Raw genomic sequence first — 22,983 nt, forward strand, 5'->3', positions numbered from 1 at the left:
GGTCGTTAAACGGCATTTTGGATTAAAAAAATAAAATGGGATTTAAAAAATAAGTTTTTAAGGTGTATTACGCCTAAAATAGAGTAAGTTTTACCATAGTCATTGACACCTATTCATATTCAAGAGTACAATGTTTATTGTGACTAGCGTGAATGGGTAAGCTACGTTTCGACAATGAGCTGTTATCACTGTAAACAATGTTAAATTATTCTTCAAATGCTCAGTTTATTTTTTTGAAAACAACTAATTTTTGGATTTAAAATGAAAATCATGCCGTTTTCCCATCAAAATCCAAGCTAAAAGATCGGACTACAGCATCAGCAAGCCTCTTCTGTGTTGTGTTCAATAACATTAACATATTTAAATGAGCTATGGCAATTTGAACACGTTGACATCATCCAGCTTTTTGATTGGTTAATTAGCAATTTGACCTATTAGGTGAACTTATGCAAGAGAAAGAAAATGGCGGATATCCTACAGCATCGAGCGTTTATATGCGACCAGAATCGTTCGCTTATGATGAAACTAAGTTGAATTTTATTTGCATTTCATAACAATTCAACGAATTTATTTTTTGCATTACTATAATCACTACTTAAGGTAGCGAGAAGGGAAATTTTCACTTTTTTCTTGATTTTTCAAAAATTGATAAAACGGTTACTTTAGACCTTGATACATTACCCCAGGTTTACAAAAGATCGAAATTGCGAAATAACGTTGCTCAAATTAGTGTTTTAAAACACTAGCAGAAAAGACTACAACTGCCGTTTCGTGGATATTTGCATAGTGTTTATCTTTGGAAGGAATTAAATGATAAAATCTTATCTGTATACTCTGTTGTTGACGATTCTGATATAACGGGTGATAAGCTTCCAGTTGCAAACAGTGTTTATCTAACGTCCATTGTCAGCATTATTGTCAGTCGAGACTTCGTCGGAGAAACATGGTCATACAGTACTCATTTCGCCCAACCTTCCGCTTTTACATCGACCGCTTATCGCTTAATTTCCGACCACGCGGTCTTGTCCGACCGGAACCCGACCACATTTTATTAATCGCGTTTTTTTTTTCGCTCGCTCGCTTATTGAAAACATTGACCGCTCGCCCAAACACTGAAAACTGGCACATGGGTGGTCGAAATGGTGGTTTTGATAGTGAAGTGTGAACATACAACTAGTATTAACTATTATTACATTCTGAACGACACTTCAAATCTAATAGCTGTATTACACTTGTATCGTGAAAGCAACTGAACTGGGACCTCTTGTTACGTGTTTTGGGTGCTTGTTCTAGATGTAATATTTTTATTTTTATTTTAATGAGACAGTTACGTGAAAAAAGCCTAGGTAACTCCTTTTGACACAGCAGAGAAACGAGGAAATGTTAGTGATTAATTCCAAAAATAACGATATCGAATCCACATCGGTCCACGTCTGGTAAAATTTGACATTCAATTTTTAAAATTAAGTCACGATCATTGAATGAGCTCGGTCTATACTGTATACGTACCGCAAAAGTGTTCCCACAAAAAATATTTTCGACTAAAAACGGCCACATTCCCTGAACAAATCGAACAGAGCTTGACATGTATGAATAATTTATTGGGCTTAAAAGAAAAACGTGTCAAATTTAGTTATAGCCATAACTATTTGGTGGCGAGTCGATGAAAAATTCAATGTCCTTCAGGGCTGAAAATCATCGACGCTACTCTGGTTTACTTTATTTCACAACTTGCAGAGAAAACTGATTCGCGTGAGCTCTAATGTATCTTAGCCTAGTATTTTCTTTTTGAACTAAGGACAAATTCCATCAGTTTGTCAAAATATATGTTTTTCAGCGAATAATTTTGAAGCCTGTCACAGCACAAACAACTATGTGAATCGACGCCGGTGATTGGATTGTACGACGACCCTTCAATTAGCGTCAAATATGCTTTGTTACAACATCATTGATTGGCTGAGAGTCACCTGATCGGAGCACGAACTGGGTCACAGAACCATATTTATCCGTATTATCAACAGGACTTTGCAAAATAACCACACCCACATTTTCAATCTTTTTTAGCGCGGAAGTTGCCAACAAATGTAAAAAAAATCGTGAATTTCATGGATTCGAATAAAATAAAGCAAGCGATTGATAAGGATGATTATTAATATTTTCCCCGATGCTCTTCGAATTTTTATTTTTTTTATTTCAAGGTAAGAAATGGCTAGTTGAAGTTGCATCGTCTTCAATGCGGTTGTTTCACCGCGAACAACTCTAGCTCTGTTTTGGGCATGGTTTAGTTTTGCGATGTAAAATAAAATATATATTAAAATAATAATACTTGATTAATTATTTGGGGTTTCAGCCCACAAATTACGAACATGATCTCCATGAATTACGGTCAATGTTTGTCTTCTCTCGGCTTATTGTCACGGTGTTGATCGACGAGCTTCCTAATCTCAATATGGAGAAACCAATGGGGATCAACATTCCAAACAAACAATCGAAATTATCAACGAAAGACGAGATTTTTCTAGATATTTACAAACATACTGTCATGACAAACATATGTAAAATTAACAAATACACAAAGAGGTGTAATATTAAGTTTTATTTTAGGCTTAGAAATATTTTCTTTCACTCAGCCCATGTATGTAACTGCCATTTAGCTTTACGGTCCTTCAGCATCGGGAGAAAACAACAATAATTATACAAAACACATTGCGAAGACTCAACAATCAGGAAAGAAACCCCAGACAACCATGTCGTACTTGTGTTGAAATACATTTTGTATTTCACGTCAGAATATTGTTTAAAATAAAATATTCAGTCCACGCCAAAATCGAGATCAAAGGGTCAGGTTGCGTGCATATAATTATATATAGTTAAAACAAAAAGTATTTGAACTTTTGTCATCTGTTCAACATCTATAAAAACCAGAAAGACAATTATAAGACAATGTGAACCTCGGAAATTATTCTGTTAGTCCGAATTTCAAATGCGCGCAAGCGAGCAGGTTGGCGGTGATATTTCGGGGTTTGCGCGGTCTAAAAAAAAGCGGAAATTGTCCGGTTGAATTCAACAAGCGGTCGCAAAAGCGAGAGAAAAAGGTGATTGGAAAGCGGAAGCGGGCGGTTGTGCGAAAGGAGTACTGTAACTTTGCACAACTTTCTTTTAAATCGTTTTATTTTCCAAGTCAATATTCTATTTTACTAATACATTTTTTTCTAACGCAATGGCGAAGAAAAGAAAGAAAGCGTTGACAGACGAGGCAAAGAAAAATCTGCCACTCAGTGTCGCACTCTGACACAGCAATTTTTTTTCAAACATCGGCCATTTTGTTTCTCCATGAAAACCGTTTTATTAGATGTCTTATCTGAGACACTTAAAGGATTAGCTTGTTTGTAAACTGTCAGCGTGTACAGTGGGACAGTAATGTTTGTCAGAGGATTATCCCTCGTTGTTCGTTTGCATAACAATGGAAAACCCGAACATTCCTGGAGTACGGACTCAAATGCCAGCAGTTTTCTTCATTTTTCACGCTCGAGCTTGAAATTATTCATTATCTGACACTCTTTATGAGTTCTATGATATCAGTGGTTAATATGTTTGGCCATTTTTAGTGTATATTTATAATAATGCAGCAAATCTACAAGCCAAATCAAGTGCGTTCGGACTAGGACATTCAAACTCGCAGTTATCGTTCAAAAGATAATGATGGTGCGAAATATGTCTGGGTTTTAAAGAAAATGCTTTGTCACAGAATAATAGTCTGTTAAAGGTGCCAAGTATGAAATAATTTGGGGACAAAAAAACAAACCTGCATAGAAATCGGAATAATAGGTCTTTTGATTATCGGAGACGCATTTCAATGGACTTGATTACGGACAATGCATAACTTAAATTTCACCAGGAAATTCTGCAGTGTGCTCTCGCAATCGCGTACTTAGTCATTTTTACAAGGTTCGCCATTTTTGATGTCACGTGATAATTATGTAAACAATGTCTGTCCAGTTTGTGCGAACTTGCACCTCTATACTTAGTCTTTTGATATATATAACCTAAATTACTGCTCTGAACGAGACAACAGATAGAGAATGTTTTATTTAAAAACGTCACAAAACCTTCTCGCTACCTTAATAATAATCAACAATTGTGAAATGCAGCATGGCAGAATTGTGCAACCGTGATCATTTCCTGCTACGCAATGCAGTTGTGGTCATTTTTATTTGAAACTTCGTTTAGAATATACTTTTGTACCAATAAAATAAAAATCTCTCAGTCAATCAGAAACTCGTTTGGACGCTCACACGATTTTTTTTTTCTCGTTCGTGGGAAAACCAAAACTGGTCGCAATTTCCGAATAAGAATTTTTATTTAGTGAAGTCGGAAATTTGGAGGTCAATAAAATACTGAAACCCGGCAAATAACCAGGTGGCCGAATTTTTAGAGGGGTTGAAATTTTATAATTTTGACAGTAGTTGTAGATGGTGGTTTAGTTTATTGTGCTTGTTTTATTATATGATATGCAGTATACGTATCATATTTAGGCATCACTTTTTGCGTTAAAAATAAAGATGGCCTCTCACTGAATTATTTCCATTCAAATTTCCGTGTCATTACAGTGTTCTCCCCAGGAATTTAAACCACTGTGGCGGACTAATTTGCATATGATTTTCATATCATTTACATAATAATAGAGATCGACCAAAGCACATTTACACCCACATAACAAACAACATATATTTTCAAAAACAATGTGGCACATATTTATTTGCTTCATACAGTGTTATAAACACTATTCTTTTGGGATATTAATGAGCTCAGTCACAGTGCAAATATTTTTTCCATTGGAGTCAAAATATTACATTTCACAATTTAGAAGAGTTTGAATTTAAAAATGAAACATTGTCAAATCGAAATGGAAATGCTGCAGACTATTAAAAACAAACAAACAAATAAATTGTAAAAGGCTAAATGAAACGCATTTGAAACGTTTTAGCCAGGAATATGTTCTCGACTTCCATGATCTTATTTACTACAAAAACATTCTCCTTCAAAAAATTGTTCATTATTCGTACAGTGTTCTCCCCAAGATGTAAATAGCGTGGCGGTGCCGCCACAGTGCTTCGATTTGCTGCCACACCGATCTGACACCGCCGCAGTGATTAGCAAGACCGCCACAGTGCTTTTTTCATTGGGGATCTCGTCACGCTGGTCGGCCCGACTGGCACTCAAAATTAGCAACCACAACGGAAACGCTTCTGACCAGGACTATTGTCATATTGTTATTATACTTGCGTATCGACCGACAAGCATCCTGCCAGTCGTGAATAATAATTTGTAAACAATAGACATAGTCGTGCGATGTGGTAGTGGCTTTAAACAATACATGTACAAGTAAATTTTGTAAAATTAGCACCTCTTTGTTTGTAAGTAAGTAAATATTTTCTGACGATAGACGCAGTCTTTAGATTGAAAGCTAAAATTCTATGAAATATGTGATAAGCAATTTTTAAAAGGTAAAAGAAGTCTTGAAAGAAGAGTTTCACATGATTCGCGATGATAAAAGTTTAAATGTATTTTACCCAATCAAGCAATAAACACGTTTTTTTCTTGAGTAGCGTAAACTGATCGTGAACTCCGCTTTGCCCATGTTATATCGGGATGGAATTGATTTTGAACAAATGTTAGCTTTCAATCTAACGACTGAACTTGCGAACAAAGAGGTGCTAATTTTACAAAATTAATAACTTGTATTGTTTATACTACCACATCGTGCGACTACGTCTATTGTTTACAAATTATAATCCACGACTGGCAGGATGCGTGTCGGTCGGTACTTCGGACAATAGTCCTGGTCGGAAGTGTGGCAAGATTTCTTCCTATATTTCGTAATACTGTAGAATACTTTATTTTCGCTATTTTCGCTGAAGGGATGATTCCGTGAAAATAAAATCCAGCGAATATACTTTTTTTCCTATATTCCACATTAAACTCATGAAAAATCAGTGAAAATAAATTCCAAGCAAAACGCCCAAAAAGCCTTTTCAGCGAAAATTAATTCCAGCGAAAATAAAGTATTCCACAGTACGTATTTCTTTCTATATTTCGTAATACAGTTCACAGGATGAACAATGAAAAAAGCACTGTGGCGGTCTTACTAATCACCGTGGCGGCTCGAGACCACAGTGGGGGGCAGGGAAAGCAGCGTGGCACACAAATTGAATGCTGGGGGGAACACTGCATTATTTTTGTTTCCAAGCATATAATTGGAATGTAGTTTACAATGCTGGTGACATCATGTCTCTAAGAATAACAGCCTGCAGTTCTTTAGCACTGCCAGAAATTGAGAAATTTCTTGCCCTGATGAGAATTTATTTACAGACGCTATTTTGTTTTTGATATACTGTAGAATACTTTATTTTCGCTTGGAATTTATTTTGAAAATTAATTCCAGCGAAAATAAAGTATTCCACAGTACTGAACTTACTCAGTGGTGTGGCTAATTGTCCACAAGGTGTGAACGATTTATTTACCCACAACCAGCCCCAGGACAATAGACTTCCATGTGTTTACAGACCACGCAAAGAGGGGCTGTGTTTTTATAAATTATTTCAGTTGTGCATTTTGGGTGTTGACAGTCACTAGGCTGCCTTAACACATAATAGGCCCACGTAAAACCCCTTGTGGAGAACACTGATGAGTATGCCTCGTACATAACCCCTACATAAGTCACACATCCTGGTACTTGCATGAACCAAAAATGACTAATACATGACTCCTAAAGGTCAGACATCTGGTAATTTATTCATGACCCCTAGAAGTCACACATCCCGGTACTTTATGCATGACCCTTAAAGGTCACACATCCTGGTACTTTATACAAGACCCCTACAAGTCACACATCCTGGTAATTTATTCATGACCCCAAAAGGTCACACATCCTGGTAATTTATTCATGACCCCCTATAAGTCACACATCCTGGTACTTCCATGAACCGTCTCATACAAAACAATGTTGTGCAGCTTGACAGATATTTTCACCTACTGTAAAAAACTTTATTTTCATGATTTAACTATCTTTTACATTGAACTCTAAAAATCGGGAAAAATATACTCCTCACAAAACACCCAAAAACTGTTTTCAGTAAAAATTAACTCCAAATAAAATCAAGTATTTGACAGTACATCATGATTGCCATAAAAAAGAAGATTTCTTGCTTTTATGGGGAATCGGGGATGGAACCAAGATTAACACTAAATGTTAATGTGTAGGCATTATTCAACATTACATGGAGCAGTTGTATGATGAATACTGGTTATTACCTGTTTGGGTTGGTCTGTGAGATCCTGCTTTCCTTCAGCTCGTACTTTACTGATAGGATGGTTAGTGATACTGGATACTGGTTGTTTAAAGATGGAAGCCGTCTGTCGTATTGGTAAAATAAGGGTTGCATCATGCCGAGTTCCTTTACTGTAGTCATAGTGAACATTCCGAAGTCGTTTACTTTTCCTGATACTTGCAGCAGAAATTTTACCTGTCCTAAAGTCAAATGTACTAAGATCAAATGAATCTCCAAGAAATCTGGCCAGTTGAGGTTTACTTCGAAATTTCTTTCCATTTGGGCTGAAAAGAAATAACAGAATTTTAGATCACCATGCTTAAATTAAAATCCAATCCAGCAATCCAATGTATACTGGAATATAATTTTAATATAATACAATGACCTTCTCGTGTCCACAGACACAGGTGATTATCACCATAGTTTTGCATTAATTCGATAGAAGCACTCTACTATGGCTTTGCGAGGAAGCATCTGTTTCTATGAACTGCCATGTAAAGAAACAACACAAGCACGACATCAAAATCGCTTTCAGCCATGTTGTTTTTATAAGTAATTGAGGACGCTGTTATATTCAGCTCTTGGGCAAATCTAGGCTCTCATATGGCCCCAAGATACCGATAGATTGGAGATAATCTTCTATTAATTGATGAGAAGAGCAGTAGTTCGGTTCAGATAGAATGCTGTTGTGTAAATTGTTTTGACTTTCAAAATCTTATTTGATAACAGTTCAGACCTAAGAGACCAACCTAATATACAACTGCTGTTTACAAACATGGTTTTTGCTCTAGCAGGTGCTGAATAAACATTTTATCGATTGGCAATAGTTTCAATGGCACGATACAAGAAAATAGTGCAACCTTATCAAAATTTATTTGCAATACACTTTTGTGGGAATTACCATAACTCTTCTGTGTCAATAAAATCAAAATTTCTGAAAATATTTAATAAACACCATATGTACCAAAAATGACTAAAATACCATCAGAAATGACTAAAATACCATCACAAATAGTAAAGACCAACGCAAGAAGAGCTATGAACCCACAACTATGGTGATACAAGTGTATAACAGTAGTCGTTGATTTAATATTTGCGCTATATTACGTCATACCAAATATTTATAAGATTAGAGTGTGTATGCCCAGGTATAAGCAATGACGATCTCAAAAAAGATCAAAGAAGTTACATGAACAGTGAGATGATCCCTAAATTGCGAATTAAACCTACATTTTATACATCCTAACGTACAGTATTCACTGAATCTGTGAAAGAACTGCATCTCAGATCCTTTTTGGCAACGTTATGACAGAGCATGTAATAAAAATACATGCAATAAAACGCCTCCAAGCAACCACTGCGCTCTGTGACGACATTACTTAGAACATGCATCAGCATGGAGGTTATCCATGGAACATGGTTTATACCTCCATGCTTAGAAGTATGTTCGAAAAGTGTACATTGAACCGAATCACTTTCAAACGTATGCAAATCGCAGGAGTTGGCTTTTAGTGAGACGTACATCGTATATAACCATACGTGTTACAAGTTGCAAGTTTTATTATAAATCCTTGGGCACGCCAATGTAGCAATACTTACTGGCGTACGACAGTAAAGTCAGATTTTCGGTGTTTGCAGAGTAAGATATATTATTTCATGGAGTTTGTATTATTGTGTACTTCCGACAACCCCTAACCCTAACTAGTAGTACAGATTTCCGTCGCCCAGAGAATGAGTACGAATGATCAAGTTGCACAAATATATCGGGAGCTGGGTGACGTCAATAGTGGCATTAATCGGTCATTATAGACAGCTATCAAACGAAAAATGATAACGCACTGGTGGCTGCTGAAGTTGACGATGAAAGTGTGTATTGTTTATGGTCGAACCACCCGCCGACTGACAGAGAACAATGAAATCGACAGGAAGTTCTTACACATGGCGCGTTGTAAATAAATCGGCACGAACCTGAAGTAGTAAACATCCGATTTGCCGGCCGATAGACCAGACTTCCTGATCACTTCTTCTCTTTTCCAGCCTTTGGGTAAGGCTGAACAGTCGTCAACCCGTCGTTTTTCCATTTATATATTAAAAGGATTTCAAGAAGACGGGGGGAAAAACAATACTAACACCATTCACGTCGTTTCGGGCTAATCACACCCCTTGACTCGACCACTACGCCATGTTAAGGGTCATGCCTAATAAGTAGTTCCATACAACTTTGATATAAGGCAATAAATGCAACCTTGTTCGTCCCTTTCCCCGACCAATGTATAAACGATGTGATATATAAAATGATATTTATATTTCAAATATCTCACATGAATCTGCAAATAAGTGTTTGATTAATTATTGGAATCAAGGAATCAATGCGCGTCAGCTGAGTGACCAATTTCGCAAACAGAGCGCCGCCGTGGTTCAGTTTTGATTGTATTGGATGGTATTCGTTTTCACTAGTTGCATGTCTAATTATATAATGGTTCAATTCTACACATAAATGAAAATACCCAGAATTTATTCATTTTGCAATAAAACTTTAAAAAGTTTTAGGTCACCTGTATAAACAAATTATTGTTGTAGTTTTAAGATTGACGGCTCTTCAATAGCAGCCCCCCTCCCCCCGGAGCAGCCCATAGTACAATTATAATAACTTTATAACACTACATAAAACCTTCAGATGGTTTAAAAAACATAAATACAAAACAAAATGAAAATACACAAAATTCAAAAAAGATAAAATTTAAAGAAAAAATAAAAAAAAATTAATTAGTTACATTCTGTGGTTTTAAAAATTGTGCTCTTCAAATATTTTGCTAAGGCTATGTTATGTATTCTCCATAATCCTTTGAAATATGGATTTCACTCATCAAACAGTTTTTTTTTTCTTTTTTCTATATAAGTACAAAATAACAGTATAATTATAGATGTATTATAATGTTAATAGATATTGAATCTTATAATTTGTAAATATAATTTTTTAAGTTGCATGCACATTTTATCTTTTACTGTTAATCACTTTTTTTATTGTCTTGTAGTTTTAGTAACCTTACTGCTGTACTTTCCAAAATCAGTGTTGTGTCAATCAATAAGTATATTATATGTTAGTATTAAAACGCCATTATCATTGGTTCCAATATTGGAAAATGCTGGCTGATGACACAAGGTGAAAACAAATACATATCAGGACTGAGGGCAAACTTCTTGATATTCTAAATTATCTTTTTTAATTTGTGTTGACACGAGAAGGTTATTTTGCTTTGCGATTGTGTTCTAAGAAATTATATACGGAAGAATGGTGTTTCATGTTACCATGGAAGCATAGATCAGTGTACATCATCATGATAATAAATCATTCAGTTCGCGTAGTAGCCTTGTTTGATTCGCAGCTACTACAGAACCGTATTGTTAATTGCCCGAGCCACATCCACCCCACGCAAAGTGCTAAAACACAGTTAAACATCATGGGGTAATTATTTTTTAAAAAACGCAAAAATACGTGTAGAACAGAGGGAGTTCTAAAAATCCCGCTAGTACTTCTACTGAAAATTCCTTAAAAAGTGCAACTTTCCCCTTAATTTACAAAAAGACCCTTGTTATAGTGGTAAGCCACTAAAAGTTACACGACACATCCGGTATTTAGAAATAACTGTACTATTGAATCGTAGTTTTAAAAAGAAACATCAATATCCCCTTTTGAAGCTTTCTCGATACCGGTATTTACGCTAAGCACACATTGTCGAAGGAAATCTTTCTTTTGATCTTTAACGCCTATTCTGCCAGCTCCAATTTCATTTACATTGACTGTACCAGGCAAGGTTTAACGCTTATTCTGCCAGCTCCATGTACTTTTACATTGACTGAATCAGACAAGGTTTAACGCTTATTCTGCCAGCTCCATGTACTTTTACATTGACTTGACCAGGCAAAGTTTAACCCTTATTCCGCCAGCTCCATGTACTTTTACATTGACTGTACTAGGCAAGGTTTAACCCTTATTCTGCCAGCTCCATGTACTTTAACATTGACTGAACTAGGCAAGGTTTAACGCTTATTCTGCCAGCCCCATGTACTTTTACATTGACTGAACCAGGCAAGGTTTAACGCTTATTCTGCCAGCTCCATGTACTTTTACATTGACTGAACCAGGCAAGGTTTAACCCTTATTCTGCCAGCTCCATGTACTTTAACATTGACTGAACTAGGCAAGGTTTAACGCTTATTCTGCCAGCCCCAAGTACTTTTACATTGACTGAACCAGGCAAGGTTTAACGCTTATTCTGCTAGCTCCATGTACTTTTACATTGACTGAACCAGGCAAGGTCTAACCCTTATTCTGCCAGCCCCATGTACTTTTAACATTGACTGAACCAGGCAAGGTTTAACGCTTATCCTGCCAGCCCCATGTACTTTTACATTGACTTGACTAGATAAGGTTTAACCCTTATTCTGACAGCCCCATGTACTTTTACATTGACTGAACCAGGCAAGGTTTAACCCTTATTCTGACAGCCCCATGTATTTTTACATTGACTTGACCAGGCAAGGTTTAACGCTTATTCTGCTAGCTCCATGTACATTTACATTGACTGAACCAGGCAAGGTTTAACGCTTATTCTGCCAGCTCCATGTACTTTTACATTGACTGACCCAGGCAAGGTTTAACCCTTATTCTGACAGCCCCATGTATTTTTACATTGACTTGACCAGGCAAGGTTTAACGCTTATTCTGCTAGCTCCATGTACATTTACATTGACTGAACCAGGCAAGGTCTAACCCTTATTCTGCCAGCCCCATGTACTTTTAACATTGACTGAACCAGGCAAGGTTTAACCCTTATCCTGCCAGCCCTATGTACTTTTACATTGACTGTACCAGACAAGATTTAACGCTTATTCTGCCAGCCCCATGTACTTTTACATTGACTTGACCAGGCAAGGTTTAACGCTTATTCTGCTAGCTCCATGTACTTTTACATTGACTGAACCAGGCAAGGTTTAACGCTTATTCTGCCAGCTCCATGTACTTTTACATTGACTGAACCAGGCAAGGTTTAACGCTTATTCTGCCAGCCCCATGTACTTTTACATTAACTGAACTAGGCAAGGTTTAACGCTTATTCTGCCAGCTCCATGTACTTTTACATTGACTGAACCAGGCAAGGTTTAACGCTTATTCTGCTAGCTCCATGTACTTTTACATTGACTGAACCAGGCAAGGTTTAACCCTTATTCTGCCAGCTCCATGTACTTTAACATTGACTGAACCAGGCAAGGTTTAACCCTTATCCTGCCAGCCCTATGTACTTTTACATTGACTTGACCAGACAAGGTTTAACCCTTATTCTGACAGCCCCATGTACTTTTACATTGACATGACCAGATAAGATTTAACCCTTATCCTGCCAGCCCTATGTACTTTTACATTGACTGAACCAGGCAAGGTTTAACGCTTATTCTGCCAGCCCTATGTACTTTTACATTGACTTGACTAGATAAGGTTTAACCCTTATCCTGCCAGCCCCATGTATTTTTACATTGACTTGACCAGGCAAGGTTTAACCCTTATCCTGCCAGCCCTATGTACTTTTACATTGACTTGACTAGATAAGGTTTAACCCTTATTCTGACAGCCCCATGTACTTTTACATTGACTGAACCAGGCAAGGTTTAACCCTTATTCTGACAGCCCCATGTATTTTTACATTGACTTGACCAGGCAAGGTTTAACGCTTATTCTGCTAGCTCCATGTACATTTACATTGACTGAACCAGGCAAGGTTTAACGCTTATTCTGCCAGCTCCATGTACTTTTACATTGACTGTACCAGACAAGATTTAACGCTTATTCTGCCAGCCCCATGTACTTTTACATTGACTTGACCAGGCAAGGTTTAACGCTTATTCTGCTAGCTCCATGTACTTTTACATTGACTGAACCAGGCAAGGTTTAACGCTTATTCTGCCAGCTCCATGTACTTTTACATTGACTGAACCAGGCAAGGTTTAACGCTTATTCTGCCAGCCCCATGTACTTTTACATTAACTGAACTAGGCAAGGTTTAACGCTTATTCTGCCAGCTCCATGTACTTTTACATTGACTGAACCAGGCAAGGTTTAACGCTTATTCTGCTAGCTCCATGTACTTTTACATTGACTGAACCAGGCAAGGTTTAACCCTTATTCTGCCAGCTCCATGTACTTTAACATTGACTGAACCAGGCAAGGTTTAACCCTTATCCTGCCAGCCCTATGTACTTTTACATTCACTTGACCAGACAAGGTTTAACCCTTATTCTGACAGCCCCATGTACTTTTACATTGACATGACCAGATAAGATTTAACCCTTATCCTGCCAGCCCTATGTACTTTTACATTGACTGAACCAGGCAAGGTTTAACGCTTATTCTGCCAGCCCTATGTACTTTTACATTGACTTGACTAGATAAGGTTTAACCCTTATCCTGCCAGCCCCATGTATTTTTACATTGACTTGACCAGGCAAGGTTTAACCCTTATCCTGCCAGCCCTATGTACTTTTACATTGACTTGACTAGATAAGGTTTAACCCTTATTCTGACAGCCCCATGTACTTTTACATTGACTGAACCAGGCAAGGTTTAACCCTTATTCTGACAGCCCCATGTATTTTTACATTGACTTGACCAGGCAAGGTTTAACGCTTATTCTGCTAGCTCCATGTACATTTACATTGACTGAACCAGGCAAGGTTTAACGCTTATTCTGCCAGCTCCATGTACTTTTACATTGACTGTACCAGACAAGATTTAACGCTTATTCTGCCAGCCCCATGTACTTTTACATTGACTTGACCAGGCAAGGTTTAACGCTTATTCTGCTAGCTCCATGTACTTTTACATTGACTGAACCAGGCAAGGTTTAACGCTTATTCTGCTAGCTCCATGTACTTTTACATTGACTGAACCAGGCAAGGTTTAACCCTTATTCTGTCAGCTCCATGTACTTTTACATTGACTTGACCAGGCAAGGTTTAACGCTTATTCTGCCAGCTCCATGTACTTTTACATTGACTGTACCAGACAAGGTTTAACGCTTATTCTGCCAGCCCCATGTACTTTTTACATTGACTGTACCAGGCAAGGTTTAACCCTTATTCTGCCAGCTCCATGTACTTTTACATTGACTGAACTAGGCAAGGTTTAACGCTTATTCTGCCAGCTCCATGTACTTTTACATTGACTGAACCAGACAAGGTTTAACGCTTATTCTGTCAGCTCCATGTACTTTTACATTGACTTGACCAGGCAAGGTTTAACGCTTATTCTGCCAGCTCCATGTACTTTTACATTGACTTGACCAGGCAAGTTTTAACACTTATTCTGCCAGTCCCATGTACTTTTTACATTGACTGAACCAGGCAAGGTTTAACCCTTATTCTGCCAGCTCCATGTACTTTTTACATTGACTGAACCAGGCAAGGTTTAACGCTTATCCTGCCAGCCCCATGTACTTTTACATTGACTTGACTAGATAAGGTTTAACCCTTATTCTGACAGCCCCATGTACTTTTACATTGACTGAACCAGGCAAGGTTTAACCCTTATTCTGACAGCCCCATGTATTTTTACATTGACTTGACCAGGCAAAGTTTAACGCTTATTCTGCTAGCTCCATGTACATTTACATTGACTGAACCAAACAAGGTTTAACGCTTATTCTGCCAGCTCCATGTACTTTTACATTGACTGACCCAGGCAAGGTTTAACCCTTATTCTGACAGCCCCATGTATTTTTACATTGACTTGACCAGGCAAGGTTTAACGCTTATTCTGCTAGCTCCATGTACATTTACATTGACTGAACCAGGCAAGGTCTAACCCTTATTCTGCCAGCCCCATGTACTTTTAACATTGACTGAACCAGGCAAGGTTTAACCCTTATCCTGCCAGCCCTATGTACTTTTACATTGACTTGACCAGATAAGGTTTAACCCTTACCCTACCAGCCTCATGTACTTTTACATTGACTGAACCAGACAAGGTTTAACGCTTATTCTGTCAGCTCCATGTACTTTTACATTGACTGAACTAGGCAAGGTTTAACGCTTATTCTGCCAGCTCATTGACTGAACTAGGCAAGTTTTAACCCTTATCCTGCCAGCACCATGTACTTTTACATTGACTGAACCAGGCAAGGTTTAACCCTTATTCTGCCAGCTCCATGTACTTTTACATTGACTGAACCAGGCAAGGTTTAACCCTTATCCTGCCAGCCCTATGTACTTTTACATTGACTGAACCAGGCAAGGTTTAACGCTTATCCTACCAGCCCTATGTACTTTTACATTGACTGAACCAGGCAAGGTTTAACGCTTATCCTGCCAGCCCTATGTACTTTTACATTGACTTGACTAGGTAAGATTTAACCCTTATCCTACCAGCCCGATGTACTTTTACATTGACTGAACCAGACAAGGTTTAACGCTTATCCTGCCAGCCCTATGTACTTTTACATTGACTTGACCAGATAAGGTTTAACCCTTATCCTGCCAGCACCATGTACTTTTACATTGACTTGACCAGATAAGATTTAACCCTTATCCTGCCAGCCCTATGTACTTTTACATTGACTGAACCAGGCAAGGTTTAACCCTTATTCTGCCAGCTCCATGTACTTTAACATTGACTGAACCAGGCAAGGTTTAACCCTTATCCTGCCAGCCCTATGTACTTTTACATTGACTTGACCAGACAAGGTTTAACCCTTATTCTGACAGCCCCATGTACTTTTACATTGACATGACCAGATAAGATTTAACCCTTATCCTGCCAGCCCTATGTACTTTTACATTGACTGAACCAGGCAAGGTTTAACGCTTATTCTGCCAGCCCTATGTACTTTTACATTGACTTGACTAGATAAGGTTTAACCCTTATCCTGCCAGCCCCATGTATTTTTACATTGACTTGACCAGGCAAGGTTTAACCCTTATCCTGCCAGCCCTATGTACTTTTACATTGACTTGACTAGATAAAGTTTAACCCTTATTCTGACAGCCCCATGTACTTTTACATTGACTGAACCAGGCAAGGTTTAACCCTTATTCTGACAGCCCCATGTATTTTTACATTGACTTGACCAGGCAAGGTTTAACGCTTATTCTGCTAGCTCCATGTACATTTACATTGACTGAACCAGGCAAGGTTTAACGCTTATTCTGCCAGCTCCATGTACTTTTACATTGACTGTACCAGACAAGATTTAACGCTTATTCTGCCAGCCCCATGTACTTTTACATTGACTTGACCAGGCAAGGTTTAACGCTTATTCTGCTAGCTCCATGTACTTTTACATTGACTGAACCAGGCAAGGTTTAACGCTTATTCTGCCAGCTCCATGTACTTTTACATTGACTGAACCAGGCAAGGTTTAACGCTTATTCTGCCAGCCCCATGTACTTTTACATTAACTGAACTAGGCAAGGTTTAACGCTTATTCTGCCAGCTCCATGTACTTTTACATTGACTGAACCAGGCAAGGTTTAACGCTTATTCTGCTAGCTCCATGTACTTTTACATTGACTGAACCAGGCAAGGTTTAACCCTTATTCTGCCAGCTCCATGTACTTTAACATTGACTGAACCAGGCAAGGTTTAACCCTTATCCTGCCAGCCCTATGTACTTTTACATTGACTTGACCAGACAAGGTTTAACCCTTATTCTGACAGCCCCATGTACTTTTACATTGACATGACCAGATAAGATTTAACCCTTATCCTGCCAGCCCTATGTACTTTTACATTGACTGAACCAGGCAAGGTTTAACGCTTATTCTGCCAGCCCTATGTACTTTTACATTGACTTGACTAGATAAGGTTTAACCCTTATCCTGCCAGCCCCATGTATTTTTACATTGACTTGACCAGGCAAGGTTTAACCCTTATCCTGCCAGCCCTATGTACTTTTACATTGACTTGACCAGGCAAGGTTTAACCCTTATCCTGCCAGCCCTATGTACTTTTACATTGACTTGACTAGATAAAGTTTAACCCTTATTCTGACAGCCCCATGTACTTTTACATTGACTGAACCAGGCAAGGTTTAACCCTTATTCTGACAGCCCCATGTATTTTTACATTGACTTGACCAGGCAAGGTTTAACGCTTATTCTGCTAGCTCCATGTACATTTACATTGACTGAACCAGGCAAGGTTTAACGCTTATTCTGCCAGCTCCATGTACTTTTACATTGACTGTACCAGACAAGATTTAACGCTTATTCTGCCAGCCCCATGTACTTTTACATTGACTTGACCAGGCAAGGTTTAACGCTTATTCTGCTAGCTCCATGTACTTTTACATTGACTGAACCAGGCAAGGTTTAACGCTTATTCTGCCAGCTCCATGTACTTTTACATTGACTGAACCAGGCAAGGTTTAACGCTTATTCTGCCAGCCCCATGTACTTTTACATTAACTGAACTAGGCAAGGTTTAACGCTTATTCTGCCAGCTCCATGTACTTTTACATTGACTGAACCAGGCAAGGTTTAACGCTTATTCTGCTAGCTCCATGTACTTTTACATTGACTGAACCAGGCAAGGTTTAACGCTTATTCTGCCAGCTCCATGTACTTTTACATTGACTGTACCAGACAAGATTTAACGCTTATTCTGCCAGCCCCATGTACTTTTACATTGACTTGACCAGGCAAGGTTTAACGCTTATTCTGCTAGCTCCATGTACTTTTACATTGACTGAACCAGGCAAGGTTTAACGCTTATTCTGCCAGCTCCATGTACTTTTACATTGACTGAACCAGGCAAGGTTTAACGCTTATTCTGCCAGCCCCATGTACTTTTACATTAACTGAACTAGGCAAGGTTTAACGCTTATTCTGCCAGCTCCATGTACTTTTACATTGACTGAACCAGGCAAGGTTTAACGCTTATTCTGCTAGCTCCATGTACTTTTACATTGACTGAACCAGGCAAGGTTTAACCCTTATTCTGCCAGCTCCATGTACTTTAACATTGACTGAACCAGGCAAGGTTTAACCCTTATCCTGCCAGCCCTATGTACTTTTACATTGACTTGACCAGGCAAGGTTTAACGCTTATTCTGCCAGCTCCATGTACTTTTACATTGACTTGACCAGGCAAGTTTTAACACTTATTCTGTCAGCTCCATGTACTTTTACATTGACTTGACCAGGCAAGGTTTAACGCTTATTCTGCCAGCTCCATGTACTTTTACATTGACTTGACCAGGCAAGTTTTAACACTTATTCTGCCAGTCCCATGTACTTTTTACATTGACTGAACCAGGCAAGGTTTAACCCTTATTCTGCCAGCTCCATGTACTTTTTACATTGACTGAACCAGGCAAGGTTTAACGCTTATCCTGCCAGCCCCATGTACTTTTACATTGACTTGACTAGATAAGGTTTAACCCTTATTCTGACAGCCCCATGTACTTTTACATTGACTGAACCAGGCAAGGTTTAACCCTTATTCTGACAGCCCCATGTATTTTTACATTGACTTGACCAGGCAAAGTTTAACGCTTATTCTGCTAGCTCCATGTACATTTACATTGACTGAACCAGGCAAGGTTTAACGCTTATTCTGCCAGCTCCATGTACTTTTACATTGACTGACCCAGGCAAGGTTTAACCCTTATTCTGACAGCCCCATGTATTTTTACATTGACTTGACCAGGCAAGGTTTAACGCTTATTCTGCTAGCTCCATGTACATTTACATTGACTGAACCAGGCAAGGTCTAACCCTTATTCTGCCAGCCCCATGTACTTTTAACATTGACTGAACCAGGCAAGGTTTAACCCTTATCCTGCCAGCCCTATGTACTTTTACATTGACTTGACCAGATAAGGTTTAACCCTTACCCTACCAGCCTCATGTACTTTTACATTGACTGAACCAGACAAGGTTTAACGCTTATTCTGTCAGCTCCATGTACTTTTACATTGACTGAACTAGGCAAGGTTTAACGCTTATTCTGCCAGCTCATTGACTGAACTAGGCAAGTTTTAACCCTTATCCTGCCAGCACCATGTACTTTTACATTGACTGAACCAGGCAAGGTTTAACCCTTATTCTGCCAGCTCCATGTACTTTTACATTGACTGAACCAGGCAAGGTTTAACCCTTATCCTGCCAGCCCTATGTACTTTTACATTGACTGAACCAGGCAAGGTTTAACGCTTATCCTACCAGCCCTATGTACTTTTACATTGACTGAACCAGGCAAGGTTTAACGCTTATCCTGCCAGCCCTATGTACTTTTACATTGACTTGACTAGGTAAGATTTAACCCTTATCCTACCAGCCCGATGTACTTTTACATTGACTGAACCAGACAAGGTTTAACGCTTATCCTGCCAGCCCTATGTACTTTTACATTGACTTGACCAGATAAGGTTTAACCCTTATCCTGCCAGCACCATGTACTTTTACATTGACTTGACCAGATAAGATTTAACCCTTATCCTGCCAGCCCTATGTACTTTTACATTGACTGAACCAGGCAAGGTTTAACCCTTATTCTGCCAGCTCCATGTACTTTAACATTGACTGAACCAGGCAAGGTTTAACCCTTATCCTGCCAGCCCTATGTACTTTTACATTGACTTGACCAGACAAGGTTTAACCCTTATTCTGACAGCCCCATGTACTTTTACATTGACATGACCAGATAAGATTTAACCCTTATCCTGCCAGCCCTATGTACTTTTACATTGACTGAACCAGGCAAGGTTTAACGCTTATTCTGCCAGCCCTATGTACTTTTACATTGACTTGACTAGATAAGGTTTAACCCTTATCCTGCCAGCCCCATGTATTTTTACATTGACTTGACCAGGCAAGGTTTAACCCTTATCCTGCCAGCCCTATGTACTTTTACATTGACTTGACTAGATAAAGTTTAACCCTTATTCTGACAGCCCCATGTACTTTTACATTGACTGAACCAGGCAAGGTTTAACCCTTATTCTGACAGCCCCATGTATTTTTACATTGACTTGACCAGGCAAGGTTTAACGCTTATTCTGCTAGCTCCATGTACATTTACATTGACTGAACCAGGCAAGGTTTAACGCTTATTCTGCCAGCTCCATGTACTTTTACATTGACTGTACCAGACAAGATTTAACGCTTATTCTGCCAGCCCCATGTACTTTTACATTGACTTGACCAGGCAAGGTTTAACGCTTATTCTGCTAGCTCCATGTACTTTTACATTGACTGAACCAGGCAAGGTTTAACGCTTATTCTGCCAGCTCCATGTACTTTTACATTGACTGAACCAGGCAAGGTTTAACGCTTATTCTGCCAGCCCCATGTACTTTTACATTAACTGAACTAGGCAAGGTTTAACGCTTATTCTGCCAGCTCCATGTACTTTTACATTGACTGAACCAGGCAAGGTTTAACGCTTATTCTGCTAGCTCCATGTACTTTTACATTGACTGAACCAGGCAAGGTTTAACCCTTATTCTGCCAGCTCCATGTACTTTAACATTGACTGAACCAGGCAAGGTTTAACCCTTATCCTGCCAGCCCTATGTACTTTTACATTGACTTGACCAGACAAGGTTTAACCCTTATTCTGACAGCCCCATGTACTTTTACATTGACATGACCAGATAAGATTTAACCCTTATCCTGCCAGCCCTATGTACTTTTACATTGACTGAACCAGGCAAGGTTTAACGCTTATTCTGCCAGCCCTATGTACTTTTACATTGACTTGACTAGATAAGGTTTAACCCTTATCCTGCCAGCCCCATGTATTTTTACATTGACTTGACCAGGCAAGGTTTAACCCTTATCCTGCCAGCCCTATGTACTTTTACATTGACTTGACCAGGCAAGGTTTAACCCTTATCCTGCCAGCCCTATGTACTTTTACATTGACTTGACTAGATAAAGTTTAACCCTTATTCTGACAGCCCCATGTACTTTTACATTGACTGAACCAGGCAAGGTTTAACCCTTATTCTGACAGCCCCATGTATTTTTACATTGACTTGACCAGGCAAGGTTTAACGCTTATTCTGCTAGCTCCATGTACATTTACATTGACTGAACCAGGCAAGGTTTAACGCTTATTCTGCCAGCTCCATGTACTTTTACATTGACTGTACCAGACAAGATTTAACGCTTATTCTGCCAGCCCCATGTACTTTTACATTGACTTGACCAGGCAAGGTTTAACGCTTATTCTGCTAGCTCCATGTACTTTTACATTGACTGAACCAGGCAAGGTTTAACGCTTATTCTGCCAGCTCCATGTACTTTTACATTGACTGAACCAGGCAAGGTTTAACGCTTATTCTGCCAGCCCCATGTACTTTTACATTAACTGAACTAGGCAAGGTTTAACGCTTATTCTGCCAGCTCCATGTACTTTTACATTGACTGAACCAGGCAAGGTTTAACGCTTATTCTGCTAGCTCCATGTACTTTTACATTGACTGAACCAGGCAAGGTTTAACCCTTATTCTGCCAGCTCCATGTACTTTAACATTGACTGAACCAGGCAAGGTTTAACCCTTATCCTGCCAGCCCTATGTACTTTTACATTGACTTGACCAGACAAGGTTTAACCCTTATTCTGACAGCCCCATGTACTTTTACATTGACATGACCAGATAAGATTTAACCCTTATCCTGCCAGCCCTATGTACTTTTACATTGACTGAACCAGGCAAGGTTTAACGCTTATTCTGCCAGCCCTATGTACTTTTACATTGACTTGACTAGATAAGGTTTAACCCTTATCCTGCCAGCCCCATGTATTTTTACATTGACTTGACCAGGCAAGGTTTAACCCTTATCCTGCCAGCCCTATGTACTTTTACATTGACTTGACTAGATAAGGTTTAACCCTTATTCTGACAGCCCCATGTACTTTTACATTGACTGAACCAGGCAAGGTTTAACCCTTATTCTGACAGCCCCATGTATTTTTACATTGACTTGACCAGGCAAGGTTTAACGCTTATTCTGCTAGCTCCATGTACATTTACATTGACTGAACCAGGCAAGGTTTAACGCTTATTCTGCCAGCTCCATGTACTTTTACATTGACTGTACCAGACAAGATTTAACGCTTATTCTGCCAGCCCCATGTACTTTTACATTGACTTGACCAGGCAAGGTTTAACGCTTATTCTGCTAGCTCCATGTACTTTTACATTGACTGAACCAGGCAAGGTTTAACGCTTATTCTGCTAGCTCCATGTACTTTTACATTGACTGAACCAGGCAAGGTTTAACCCTTATTCTGTCAGCTCCATGTACTTTTACATTGACTTGACCAGGCAAGGTTTAACGCTTATTCTGCCAGCTCCATGTACTTTTACATTGACTGTACCAGACAAGGTTTAACGCTTATTCTGCCAGCCCCATGTACTTTTTACATTGACTGTACCAGGCAAGGTTTAACCCTTATTCTGCCAGCTCCATGTACTTTTACATTGACTGAACTAGGCAAGGTTTAACGCTTATTCTGCCAGCTCCATGTACTTTTACATTGACTGAACCAGACAAGGTTTAACGCTTATTCTGTCAGCTCCATGTACTTTTACATTGACTTGACCAGGCAAGGTTTAACGCTTATTCTGCCAGCTCCATGTACTTTTAC

At 38.9% G+C, this 22,983-nt stretch overlaps 1 protein-coding gene across 1 annotated transcript in view; it reads right to left on the reverse strand.

The window, feature by feature from the left end:
- Window positions 1-9,658, reverse strand: part of LOC100376048 (methyl-CpG-binding domain protein 2-like) — a 29,904-nt gene extending 20,246 nt beyond the window's left edge. The window contains exons 1-2 of the mRNA XM_085507012.1: window positions 9,300-9,658; window positions 7,315-7,615 (exon numbers count right to left, since the gene is read on the reverse strand). Of these exons, the coding sequence (XP_085363138.1) occupies window positions 7,315-7,615; window positions 9,300-9,412 (414 nt within the window). The 5' untranslated portion in view covers window positions 9,413-9,658. The remainder of the gene's footprint in view (window positions 1-7,314; window positions 7,616-9,299) is intronic.
- Window positions 9,659-22,983: the final 13,325 nt, after the last annotated feature.

Source organism: Saccoglossus kowalevskii, chromosome 13 (genome assembly GCF_978046115.1).
Source record: "Saccoglossus kowalevskii chromosome 13, keSacKowa6.1, whole genome shotgun sequence".
In the NCBI taxonomy this organism is placed as follows: Eukaryota; Metazoa; Hemichordata; class Enteropneusta; family Harrimaniidae; genus Saccoglossus; species Saccoglossus kowalevskii.